Raw genomic sequence first — 13,449 nt, 5'->3', positions numbered from 1 at the left:
AGAAGACACGCTAGCTGGCTTCTATGGAATCCAAATGACTGAAATCAGTTGTGGAACTTGAGAACTTGAACCCATTCTGCCCTGAGATCAGATTCTAAAAATGTCTTCTACATCCTGACAGTTTTCTGAAAAAGCTATGTTTCTATGTCAGTGGTTCTTCGATTTTTCAAAAATAGCAGACCTACAAGCTCGTAGCGCGCTATGAGCTTGTAGATCTGCTATTTTTTAAATAGCTAAATCATAACGTAATGCTAACACCAACAGGGGTTAATCCATGCACAGTCAATAGTCGTATATGGTCTTCATCTGTTGGGCTCTTTGATGGTTACCTTCGTTCCTCCTCAGCTGCTGCTGCCTGGGAGCGTAGGTGAACTGCAGGTCAATGTGTCGGTTCTGTCGGGCCTCGGCCCGGTTCTTGCTGTGCACCTGAGCCTTGTGGGCCTTGTAGTCTATCTCCGTGCGGAAGGCGTGCGTGAACTGTTCGGTGGCACAGCGGCCCTCCTCACAGAGGTAGTGTCTCTCTCGGAAATGCTCACTCAGGTACTGGTAGTCACTATTAAAATCACACACACACACAAAAGAATAATATGAACATCAAAGCAATATTTAAATACTTTTTTATTAGCATGTGCATTCCATACATTCCCTGGGGCTGGACCACACATGGACATGTCATAATGACATCCTCAACTTGGTCAGGAGCAGTTCCTATTGAGTGAAAGATTCTCTATTTATGAAAGAAATAAAACATATTTAAGGTGTTTTTTGTTTTTTAGATATAGAGGGCAAGTATAGTGTTTTAAGGCATATTTGTCTGGCCAGGGATCCTTTTAAAGGACCACTTCACCACTTTTCAACCTATCATCATAATAGGTCCTCACTAATAATCATGATAAAATGGCACGATTTTTTTCTACTCAGTCTGTGTCTCATATAGGAGGGCTGTGGGCAGTTTAGAAACAGTCTTCCAGTGACATCATCATTAGGCAGATTCTTTTTTTAAACAAGATTTATTTTGCAAAAATGTTTAGATTTTCCAACGATGGCTTCCATTTTCACATTGCAACTTTTCAGGACTAGAAAGCCTGCAGTTTCGATTAGCTTGTATTCCCTATATCTGTAGGTCTAAATTAATCGTTTTACATTTTGATTATGTCTCGTCATATGGGCTTTTCAACTTGTGACAGCCAGCTTGTGTACTTTGAAGGCCAAGGTTTCTGAACGTCTCATCCTCCATTTTACACGTGCTGAAAATAGACGATCCACTAGCTCACGTGTTTCCGAGGCGACATTGTGAGCTTGCAGATCAGCTATTTTTTAGCATGCTGATGCAACAGGTCGTACGGCGAAAAACACAAGACAGGCTTCCCTTGTGTTTTTAGCCCAGGCGACGTACACAGAGTCAGACACATGGCTCCTCGATGCAAAATAAACAGTGTACACTACCCGACTTTATGATAATAAGGGACAGGAGGTCCGGTCGGCTATGAACCAGAGCTACTCGCCGCTGTGCCTGTCCATTCTCCGGGCACTGGAACAATACATGCTGCCGTCTCCCACAGGGACCGACCCAACTAAAACCTGTCCCCGTAAAAAGTCGATCTGTGCCTGTGAGAGACTGCAACACGAGCGTCCCAACCTGCTCCAGCACCCTGGAAACAAACACAAGCACAGCGGCGTGTGCAAAGCGCAAGCGTGTGCATCCACTTTTTACAACTTTTACACCGCGGAGTAGTTCCAAGACTGTATGCTCCACATCTGAGACATGCTAACGTGGCAGACATGCTAACGCTGGTTTGAGGGTTTTCTCTCTGCGCGGCAGAGGGAGGAGGAAGTAACTACGGTAGCCCGGCAGCCTGCAGGCGAGTGCGAGAGAGATTTACCGTAAATACCCTAGTTAAAGGGAAAAACGATTTTCGATTTTCTTTTTTTTGTAATCGTCCAAATCCAAAAAAAAAATCGCGATTTCGATTCAAATTCGATGAATCGTGCAGCCCTACCAGTAGTACTCCTGCGCGCCGTCAGCGTCACAGAAGTGACAGAAGTAGTGGTCCCTCCGGAGATGCTTCAGCAGCTCGTCGTTGTCCAGGTAGCGGTCGTCGCAGAACTTGCAGAGCGGGTGTCCGCGGTGACTGGTGTCGTCGGGGTCGCCGTGCGTGCGGTGGCGCGCCAGGTCCTTCCGGTTGTACCACTTGCGTTCGTGCACGAAGATCTGGGGGGGAGGAGGAAGGGAAGGGGCCATGGTAAGACTAGGGCTGTCAAGACTTTTTTTGTTTTTATTTGCATGATAGATAGATAGAGATAGATAAGAGTTTTTATTAAAGTGTCCTACATCATAAGATGCCCAGCCCACACGGGCTTACAAGACACTCACAAAATCGTACATATATAATACATATACACAAATAGACAGTTACTCATGGATACATCATTCTCCACCGTGCATGAACTAGTTATCATCATCATCATGCTATAAATTTTAACAATGTCTGTCTGTCTGTGTGTCAGAGCCGTAGTGTCCTTTTTTTAATTTGACACATTAATGATTATTAATGAATTTATTACTGAATTAAAAACGCACCGGGCGCAGTACCCCCCACGGCCACAAATATCTCACAACGGGTAAGGGCTAGTAAGGTTAAAAACTAAGAAAAAAAAAAAAAAATTAAGTTAAAAAAAATATATACAGGGTATAAATGGGGGATATGGATTAGGTAGGGAATGAGAGTCTGAAAAGGTGGGTTTTGAGTGTCGTTTTAAAAGAGGCGAGGGTGGCAGCAGCTTTTTTGTTTTTTTAATGTTTTTTTGTGGCTTTCGCCTTTATTTTATATTTTTTATGAAGGGACAGACAGTAGGCTGACAGGAAAATGGGGGGGGAAGACATGCAGTAAAGGCCGTCGGGATCGGGAGTCGAACCCGCGGCACACTGCCAGACTGGATTACCAGCCAAGGTGCCTGGACCGCTGAGCCACGGCCCAGGATGGACCGCTGAGCCACGGCCCAGGATGGACCTCTGAGCCACGGCCCAGGATGGACCGCTGAGCCACGGCCCAGGATGGACCTCTGAGCCACGGCCCAGGATGGACCTCTGAGCCACGGCCCAGGATGGACCGCTGAGCCACGGCCCAGGATGGACCTCTGAGCCACGGCCCAGGATGGACCGCTGAGCCATGGCCCAGGCCAGTAGCTTTCATGCGAGCCTGGAGTGCAGTAGAACTCCCTTCAGTGTGACCGACACGTAAACCTGTGTGTTTGGAAGTAAATAAGGAAACAATTGTTTGCTACACTTAACTCACCATTGAAGGGCATTATACACCTCATCCACTGCCATTCCTATCAATCTCTAGCGATAGTGTTTTGAAGAATTGCCTGCCACTTTTTGCTTCTACGGGCCGACGGCGTTGAATAAGCTCCCACTGTACCTTCGTCAGGTAGCCTCTGTAGACATTTTTAAAGCTCAGCTCAAGACACACTTCTACACGCTTGCTTTTAATAAGGTCTGCGTCGACAACAACGGGCACTCGCTCATCCATTGGCCATATGCTGTGATGGGAGGCCTTGATTGGTCAAAATCCTTACCTGCTCCATCATGGAAATGAGTGGGTGATAACCAACACAATTGCATCCTCAGACCATTCTTCCAGGAAGTCTTTCGAAAGTGGTGTCAGTGAGCATACAGTGGGCCTGTACTGTACTGTACTGTATCATTGGAACTAATTCATTAATACTCACTGTTGTAGGACAGTGTCGCAAGTCTCTAATTAATTAATACTCACACTGCTGTAGGACAGTGTTGTAAGTCTCTAAGGCCTAAAAAAAACAACTTTGGTTTCCGGTTGCCGACCGACTATTAAATATGCGCGACCCATATTATTTTATTGGCATTTGGTGGGAAAAAAAAAAAAAAAAAAAAGCTCAGAATACGACCGAGTCAAGACCAAAAAGGTCTTTGATCATTAAAATTATCTTTGATGAGACCATCGGGACAAGCAACCTCATCCTACGTTATAAAAAATTAAATCCACGTAGGAACCACTATCGTTTGTAAAAACACTGTCAACACAGCGCTCTGTGCGCCGCCATGTTGCTCAGCTCTGACCGCGGAGCGCAGCGCAGCCTCTAGACTAGAGCTGTTTAAAGACAGAGAGTGACGACAATGGACTGATCAATGACGCATGCAGCCCCACGAATAAGCAGTGAACGGAGATGTCGCAACTCTCTCAACTAAACCGCGCTGCCTCCGACAGAAATATTTAGGGGAACATGTTTTAACGTGACATGCAGACCCAGTTCAATGGGAAACACAAACACACATTGAATAACACACGCCGATATTGTTGTGTTTCTGTTGCGTGTGTGTTGTGGTGCCACTGCCACCGCACATTAAAATGCCACCAAAAAAATTGCCAAAGCCAACCGCAGGGCAGCAGAAAATATCAGCAACCCTATTTTCTAAACCTGCTGCCTCTACTCCAGGTATGTCACTGTGTAATGAAAACAATGTAAAGTTGTATTAACCATTAAAACTGCCACAGTTATTTCACATAGCCAAAATATGAAATATGTAGAAGCCTATCCATCATTGCCGTAGGATTTTTTTTTTAAATCCTTGCTACCCATCCTTCCCACGAAAAAATAAATAAATAAAATAAAATAAATTCCTTGCTACCCATCCTTCCCACGAATAAATAAATAAATAAAATAAAATAAATTCCTTGCTACCCATCCTTCCCACGAAAAAATAAAATAAAAAATAAAATAAATTCCCTACCTACTCAGCCCAAAAATGACAGCCAATCGGAAACCAAAGTTTTTTTTTTTTAGGCCTAATGAATTAATACTCACACTGCTGTAGGACAGTGTTGTAAGTCTCTAATGAATTAGCCTAAAATGGCTGTTCTCAGGGCTTAAAGCAAAAGAAAATCCCAAGGCAGCGGTGGCCGAACGGTTTGCGGAGCGGTCTTGATATCGGAAGGTCGCTAGTTCATTTCCACGGACCGGCATGTTAAAATTACCACAGCTGAAGTGCCCTTGAGCAAGGCATTGAACCCCTACCATGAAATGTTCTATGAGCAGGGCCTGGCTGTAAACAAGTTCTTGAGCTTAGTCCAGTTACCCTGGGTAAACATAGTACCTTTCCTTTCCTTAGTCCAGTTACCCTGGGTAAACATAGTACCTTTCCTTTCCTTAGTCCAGTTACCCTGGGTAAACATAGTACCTTTCCTTTCCTTAGTCCAGTTACCCTGGGTAAACATAGTACCTTTCCTTTCCTTAGTCCAGTTACCCTGGGTAAACATAGTACCTTTCCTTTCCTTTCCTTAGTCCAGTTACCCTGGGTAAACATAGTACCTTTCCTTTCCTTAGTCCAGTTACCCTGGGTAAACATAGTACCTTTCCTTTCCTTAGTCCAGTTACCCTGGGTAAACATAGTACCTTTCCTTTCCTTTCCTTAGTCCAGTTACCCTGGGTAAACATACGTAGTACCTTTCCTTTCCTTAGTCCAGTTATCCTGGGTAAACATAGTACCTTTCCTTTCCTTAGTCCAGTTACCCTGGGTAAACATAGTACCTTTCCTTTCCTTTGACTGAAATTTATTTTTTGCAAATCTGCACTGATCTCATTAAATGACCCCTATGAAATCCTCAGGACTGAAATCCGTATTTTTGGGCAAGCGAAACTGTCGCACATCGTAAATCAGGCTTAAGCTCAAAATACAGTGGCAGAAGCATTTATCCCCTGCCGTGACACCCTCTGCTGTATTGTACTGTACTGTACTATCCCCTGCCGTGACACCCTCTGCTGTACTGTACTGTACTGTACTATCCCCTGCCGTGACACCCTCTACCTACAGTAGGCATCTTTCTCAGCTGAAACTGTGCATTCTCTGCACTACAACAACAATACAGTACATCATGTCAGACTAATAGGAGTGACGGTAGGATCATATCTTCGAGATTTCTAAATACCCTGGTGTTACAATCTGATCGCCCATGGCTGTGTACTTGTACAGTACGTGAGACACAGTGTACTTGATATGTATCGTGTACTGCCTGAACTGTGGCATACTTTATAGTTAGGCTACGAGAGACATCCCGGTGACAGCAAGGTCAGCCTTGCTGCAGTAGGCACGTTATTATGTCTGATGTCTTGTGGTCACGTCATTATGATCCAACACTATATAATGTTCCTGTTTGTGTAATAAACTTTGTGAACCTTTAGCGTGATTCTGTCTCGTGTCGCGTTATTGTTCTCCAGGGCCCGCCGCCGCCGTCGCCGTACCAAAGGTATACTTCAACCGGATTATCACACACCACCCAGAACCACACACCACCTGTCTGTCAGAACCAGACACCACCCAGAACCACACACTACCAGTCTGTCAGAAACACACACCACCCAGCCTGCACACACTACCTGTCTGTCAGAACCACACACCACCCAGCCTGCACACACTACCTGTCTGTCAGAACCACACACCACCCAGCCTGCACACACTACCTGTCTGTCAGAACCACACACCACCCAGCCTGCACACACTACCTGTCTGTCAGAACCACACACCACCCAGCCTGCACACACTACCTGTCTGTCAGAACCACACACCACCCAGCCTGCACACACTACCAGTCTGTCAAACCAGACGAGGGTCCAGTACTTAAGAGTTTACAACACCTGGTATAGAGCGTCGCAGTCCCTCCCCCTTTCAGAACAACGAGTGGCCCAGGAAATTAATCGCAATGCATTTGTCCCATAGGCATTTCGTGCTTTATTTATTTAAAGACCTTTTAAGCGTCGTACGAAGCCAACTCTTGTCGTGACAAATCATGACAACACACACAATATTTCGGACCAAACAAATAATTACAAAGAAGAAAAACAACAAAAAAAGGGTTGTAACCTGCCGTTTTTTTCTACTTTCTAATTATTTGTTTGGTCCGAAATATTGTGTGTGTTGTCATGATTTGTCACGACAAGAGTTGGCTTCGTACGACGCTTAAAAGGTCTATAAAAATAATCTAATCTATAAATAAATAAAGCACGAAATGCCTATGGGACAAATGCATTGCGATTCATTTCCTGGGCCACTCGTTGTTCTGAAAGGGGGAGGGACTGCGACCGCTCTATACCCAAATACCATTACATTGAAATAGCATTACATTGAAATAGCATTACATTGAAATAGAATTACATTAAATACCATTACATTAAATACCATTACATTGAAATACCATTACATTGCCCAAGTCTGGTGGCCAAGAGTCTCCGGGCTATATTTCCGTCCATGCTAAACCCGTTATACCTAAACTACTTTTTTATTTTAACCGTGATTTTGAAAAACACTTTTGGATAGTTAAAATAGCCAATCTACAAGCTTCACATGTCGATGTAGATGGCATGATAGCATGAGCAGAAATAGAGCCCACAGTTGAGTTCCAGTTATTGAAACAAGCTAGAGACTATAGTCCTCACTTTCCTCTCAGAATATGGGATCTAAACAACTAGTCGCAGCTCAAATAAGGTAAACTTGTTCATTTGATTTGATGAAAGGCCCAAACTACACAGTTTACCAAGACCAGTGCTCTGATATTAGGACCTCTGGACCTTTGGCAGCACATTTCTATTTTAGTTTTAGTCGTAGTCTCTTGAATGGCTTTCATTTAGTTTTAGTCACATTTTAGTCACCCGGAATGTTTTATCGTTAGTCTAGTTTTAGTCGACTAAATATCATATGATTTTAGTCGACTAAATCTACAGGTGATTTAGGCGACTAAAATGTGTTTTGGGTGGGCCTTGATGTCGTCATGTCTGTTTTTACACTGGCTGAAAATAGTCGATCTACAACCTCACAGCTGAGCTTGTAGGTCGGCTATTTTCAGCATGCAAATAAAAAGTGTAAAATGACTTATACTGGATCTCTTGTCCACTAGTACCCTCCTAGCATTTTAGTCTAGTTTTCATTTGTTGACAAAATCGACAGTATATTTAGCCATTTAGTCATCATGGCTTAGTTTTTATTTAGTTTTAGTCAGTGGAAAAAAAGCTAGTCAACGAACATTTGTCGTCATAGTGTTAGTCGTAAAACAACAACTGCAGTACACCGAGACCCCTTTTCCACCGGTTGGTTGAGCCTGAGCTCCAAAATTGGTGGGAAAAACTAAACCTATCTTAAATTGTTTATAGGATCAATACAAGTAAATTAATACATGATAACCCTTCCACAGTAGTAGCTTTTTCATATTTTCGATTATTTTGCATATTTTCCTACATAATGCCTAATTTGCATATTGAATAATTGTAATAATAATAATTGAATAATTGTAATCATTGCCTTTGTGCAAGTACTCAATTGGGGAAGTTTAATGGTGATAACATTCTAATATAGGTCTGGTTTTGTCCACTCAATTCATAATTAACGTTTGGAGCTCTGGCTCATGGATTAAAAACCAAAAAGAACTGAACCGGTTTCCATTGGGAACCAACCGGTGGAAAAGAACTGAACCGGTTTCCATTGGGAACCAACCGGTGGAAAAGAACTGAACCGGTTTCCATTGGGAACCAACCGGTGGAAAAGGGGCCCCGAGGCCCAGGCGGTGGCGTAACCGTCTGGGCACCCGACTGGTAATCCAGTCGCAGTGTGCCGCGGGTTCGACTCCTCCCGAGCCCGACACGGCCTTTACTGCATGTCTTCCCCCCCCCCATCTCTCTCCCGTTTCCTGTCAGCCTACAGTCTGTCCCTTCAAAAAAACCAATAAAAGGCGTAAGCCGCAAAAAGATATCTTTAAAAAAAAAAAAAAGGGGCCCAAGTGGACTCTGCCGGGTTCCGAGGGGCCTTACCTTGAGGTGTTTGGTGCAGAGCTTGCAGCAGAAGAGCTCATGCTGCTTCCTCATGTGCTGTTCAAGCTCCTCAAACTTGGAGAACACCTTGGTCTCTGGACAGTGGGGGCACTCTGGTAACAGCAGCCTCCTGCAGACGTATTATTATTATTATTATAACAGCAGCCTCCTGCAGACGTATTATTATTATTATTATAATAATAACAGCAGCCTCATGCAGACGTAGAGGCACAGACCACAACAACTTCATCCATTTTGACCTGAGATCAGATTCTAAAAGTGTCTTCTATACATCCTGACAGTTTTCTGAAAAAAGCTATGTTTCTGTCAGTCGTTCTTCGATTTTTTTCAAAAATAGCAGACCTACAAGCTCATAGAGCGCCACTCGGTGGCGCGCTATGAGCTTGTAGATCTGCTATTTTTCAATAGCTAAAGCATAACATAGTGCTAACACCAAAAGGGGTTCCCGCCCCAAAATGGGTTAAATGTCCACATACTCCTAATAAGACCCGGCTTTTTCTTTTATAATTATTTCTGTATAATGTCTCTTATTACTGCAGCCCTCCAGATTACCTTTTGGCTGCTACAAATTTGAAACTCAGGCTGACAGGTCCAAATTGAATTCAGGAATAAAATAAATTTGACATGCATTTCTCAGCCAAGGCTGTCCTTGTTATAAAGCACCGTTGGAAACCATGCATACGAGATGTGGCATCTCTGCGTTTCTAAATAGCGCAGTAGAGAGATACAGGAAAGATACACTGATCTGACATCTGCACACACATGCACTTATTGCACTAGTAAATTGTGGAACTTAAGCAATAAAAGATATCCTCCCATGTAGTGCCATTTGCGTTAAAGGAGAATTCCATACTAAAAGGCTTTCTTACCTTTCTTTGTAGTTGTTACGTCCCCACCAAAGAGGTCCAGGTGTTATTTTGTGCAAAAGCTCCTTATTGGCTATTTCCCCTACCATAAGCCCTAAATGAATTGCATTGAATTGAATGGGAATTGAATGGGGCTATGGTGTTGTGCTAATTCGCTTATTTCCATTGCTCAAAATTATAATTTCTTTGTATATATCCTCTCTTCATAATGTAAATAATATCCCAAGCGGCACACTTTACTACTTCTTTCAATGGAAATAAGCGAACTAGCATAACACCCACCCCATAGCCCCATTCAATTCCCATTCAATGCAATGCAATTCATTGAGGGCTTATGGTAGGGGAAATAGCCAATAAGGAGTTTTTGCACAAAAAAACACCTGGACCTCTTCGGTGGGGACGTAACAACTACAAAGAAAGGTAAGAAAGATAAGAAAGCATTCTAGCATGGAATTCTCCTTTAATATCTTGTGGATGCAAATGTATTGTGCACGTGCAAACACAGTAACACAAACACAGAACAGTCAACACTTTTATTCCAAGAAGAAAGCCGTGGGGAGGATTCTATTTTAGCTGGATATGTTTATCTGTGTGTGTGTGTGTGTGTGTGTGTGTGTGTGTGTGTGTGTGGGGGTGTACAATGACAATGACATGGTCATTATTATCATTATTATTATTATTATTAATGACATGGTCATTATTATTATTAACCCATTCTGACCGGGCACCCATTTTGGTGTCAGCATCATGTTATGCTTTAGCTATTGAAAAATAGCAGATCTACAAGCTCATATCGCGCCACCGAGTGGCGCGATACGAGCTTGTAGGTCTGCTATTTTTGAAAAATCGAAGAGCGACTGACATTTCTAGAATCTGATCTCAGGTCAGAATGGGTTCATCAGACCAGTGTGTGTCCGGTGGAAACCTCGTTATGAATCTGATCTCAGGTCAGAATGGGTTAATGACATGGTCCTGAGCATTACCTGAACTTGGCATAGATGTTGGCGTCACCAAAGTAGATGTCATGCGTCTTCTCACACTGGAACTGCTGGTAAGGCAGCGAAGAGAAGGCATTCAGTTGATTCACAAACACCACCTGGAAACAACAGCAAAAAAATCACTACCAGGGCTGCAACTTTAGGATTATAAAGCCATATTTCTTTTTTTCCTTTCGTGGGTTGTGTTTTTTTTTTACTCATTTAGAAAATCTAACAAGACAACATTTCATTATACTACAATTTCCCATAGGTTCTGGAGACCAGGGGGGGGGGGGGGGTGTCATTTACGTCATATTGTCTCTTTATTGTTAATGGCGTTTAATGTTTGTGTTTGCACCGTTTGTTTTACATCAGATCGCATCACCTAATCAATACGAGTTAAACTTTAAGATATTAGCGCCCCTCACTTCACACGGGTGTGATTTGGCTTATTTCTATCAAGATTTGGCTTAGGGTAGACAAAAAACATGCAGTAATCCTGGTCACTAAACTGCCTCCCCCTGGCCAGCCGGGGCGCCTGATGGAGGGGAAAGGAACTTGTTGGAATAACGTGTTCCTTCCACGCGCTACGTCCAAACAGGGAAACTCCCCCCTGTCAGGTGTAAAGGAGCAACTTGGACACTCAGGCATGAAGGAAGCATGAGTTCAAGTCCGTTGCTCTCCCCTTGTCCCCCATATATGGGGACTAGGTTGGGTGTGTAGAGCCCAGGATCACAGTAGATGATTGACACAGGGGTGAAAAATGGGTTACAAAAATCGTGGGATAAAAGATATATTTAGAAAAAAGATTTGGCTTGTTTTTGGAGGTGAGTTGGCTTATTTCTCTGTGTCAACACTGAACAGCACTGTACAACCGCTTCACACATCCTATTGACACAACTCTAGACACTTTAAGTGTGGTGATCTTGTGGATGTTATGAATGCTGTTGTGGTTTTATAAATAATAAATATACAGAACCATGACAGTATATCTTCAGTCAAATATCACATGGTTAAGGATATTTTAAGTATACAGTCAAGTATTAAATCGAATGATGATACCTTACAAATTCTCAATCAAGCTTAATCTAATATGATGACAGCAGTCTTGACAGACAATCCAGCATGATGTTCCTTGAGTGACCCGGTGTGGCCAAAAGACAGCACGGTCATTTGACTCATTTATTACAGGGTGGTTCCGCTCTATGGAACAAGCTAGTTCACACACTGTAGAGATGGAACACGCTGCCAATACACAGCCTTATTACAGGTTACATAATAACCCTATAGTAAACAACCGATAGCATGGTTACTTTAGCAATGCTCGGTGCCTTCAGGAATAAAACCTTAACATTTAGACCAAATCTATGCCTTGTCACTGAATGCTGACAATGGTATAGTTACCAGTGAATCAAAGTGACAACATGCTAGCGTGGCTCTGCATGTTTATCTACCCTGCGCTAACACCGGCTCTGTGGCTGCTACAGTGGCTAATGTAATGTTGGTGGGTTTTCTGTTTGCTAAGGTTATTTATCCCCCTTTAAAACCAACTCCAACCCAACCAGGAGCCATGGCGTTGCTGTGGATGTTTAACAGTTTACTTTACAGATGGGGGGGGATCTTTTGTTTTAAACGCGGCCACTAGTCCGGTCGGTATGCGGCCTAGTTCCCCCAGCAGCCCCGGACTAGAGTTCCAGACAGAGGCCGCACCTTGTCCAGCTCCTCCCGGCACACGGCGCAGTACTTCTGCTCGCAGAGCACCCTCATCTTGGTGGAGCAGCGGTAGCAGACCGGGTGGTCGCACTTCCCCAGGGCGAAGATGTCCAGTTCCATGCAGCACAGGACGCAGTTCCCCTCGGCGGTCTCCCCCTTATTATTGGCAGATGATGAATCCATGGCGTTTAATTTTTTTTATATATATAAAAAGAAAGGCACAAATTCCTTTAGTTAATTGGGTCTCAGATTGGGCTCTCTCTCTCTCTCTCTCTCAGTCAGAGACGCTGGCTGAAGTGCTTACGTAATATGAAAGTCGGGTGCGAAAGGGAACGCCACGCACGGGCCGTCAGCGTTGGAGGAAGCGCAGATCTGTATAGCATGTGTCGGGCCTCTCCCCGGTGTTGGAGCCGCTGACCTGTTTGTTGCTCAGCACTTCAGGGGGGGCCGTTTTGCGCATGCGTCCTCTGCTCCACGTGCCTGTTTCTGCCTTGCCTCAATGAGCTGTCAGTCACCAGAGTCCATCCTCTCGTCTGGTCTATCTACGGTCTAGTATGGTCTATGGTCTAGTACAGGGGTTCCCAAACTTTTTTGGACCAGGTACCCCTTTTTGGGTAGATATTTTTCCAGGTACCCCCTCATCCTCGCAACACAGATAACAATATATTTACAACCACAAGCAGTGTTTCCTGCAGGAAAAAGCTTTGGCATGGTGCTGGGCGCAGGGGGGGCCTTCTTGCGTCGAACATTTTGATTAATTAATTAATTTGATTCAAAAATTAATTAATAAGATTAATAAATTAAGATGAATTAGTATTATTGCTCTTGTATTGCTATTGGAGACACTGGGGGACACTGGGCAGGCACTGGGGAGGCACTGGGGAGACACTGGGGAGGCACTGAGGGGACACTGGGGAGGCACTGGGAAGGCACTGACGGGACACTGGGGAGGCACTCGGCTGGGTACTGGGGAGGCACTGGGGAGGCACTCAGGGGGACACTGGGGAGGCACTGGGAAGGCACTGAGGGGACACTGG

General features: G+C 44.0%; 1 protein-coding gene across 1 annotated transcript in view; it reads right to left on the bottom strand.

Annotated features, from left to right (window-relative positions):
* The window catches only part of znf598 (zinc finger protein 598), a 37,515-nt gene extending 24,833 nt beyond the window's left edge, over positions 1 to 12,682 (bottom strand). The window contains exons 1-5 of the mRNA XM_083779788.1: positions 12,410 to 12,682; positions 10,706 to 10,818; positions 8,836 to 8,965; positions 2,001 to 2,212; positions 330 to 553 (exon numbers count right to left, since the gene is read on the bottom strand). Of these exons, the coding sequence (XP_083635914.1) occupies positions 330 to 553; positions 2,001 to 2,212; positions 8,836 to 8,965; positions 10,706 to 10,818; positions 12,410 to 12,595 (865 nt within the window). The 5' untranslated portion in view covers positions 12,596 to 12,682. The remainder of the gene's footprint in view (positions 1 to 329; positions 554 to 2,000; positions 2,213 to 8,835; positions 8,966 to 10,705; positions 10,819 to 12,409) is intronic.
* Between the last annotated feature and the right edge of the window lie 767 nt (positions 12,683 to 13,449).

This window comes from Protomyctophum parallelum (genome assembly GCF_964188405.1).
Source record: "Protomyctophum parallelum genome assembly, chromosome: 13".
NCBI lineage: Eukaryota > Metazoa > Chordata > Actinopteri > Myctophiformes > Myctophidae > Protomyctophum > Protomyctophum parallelum.
Note: the sequence above shows the minus strand (reverse complement) of the source record. Positions and strands in the feature narration are given on the sequence as shown.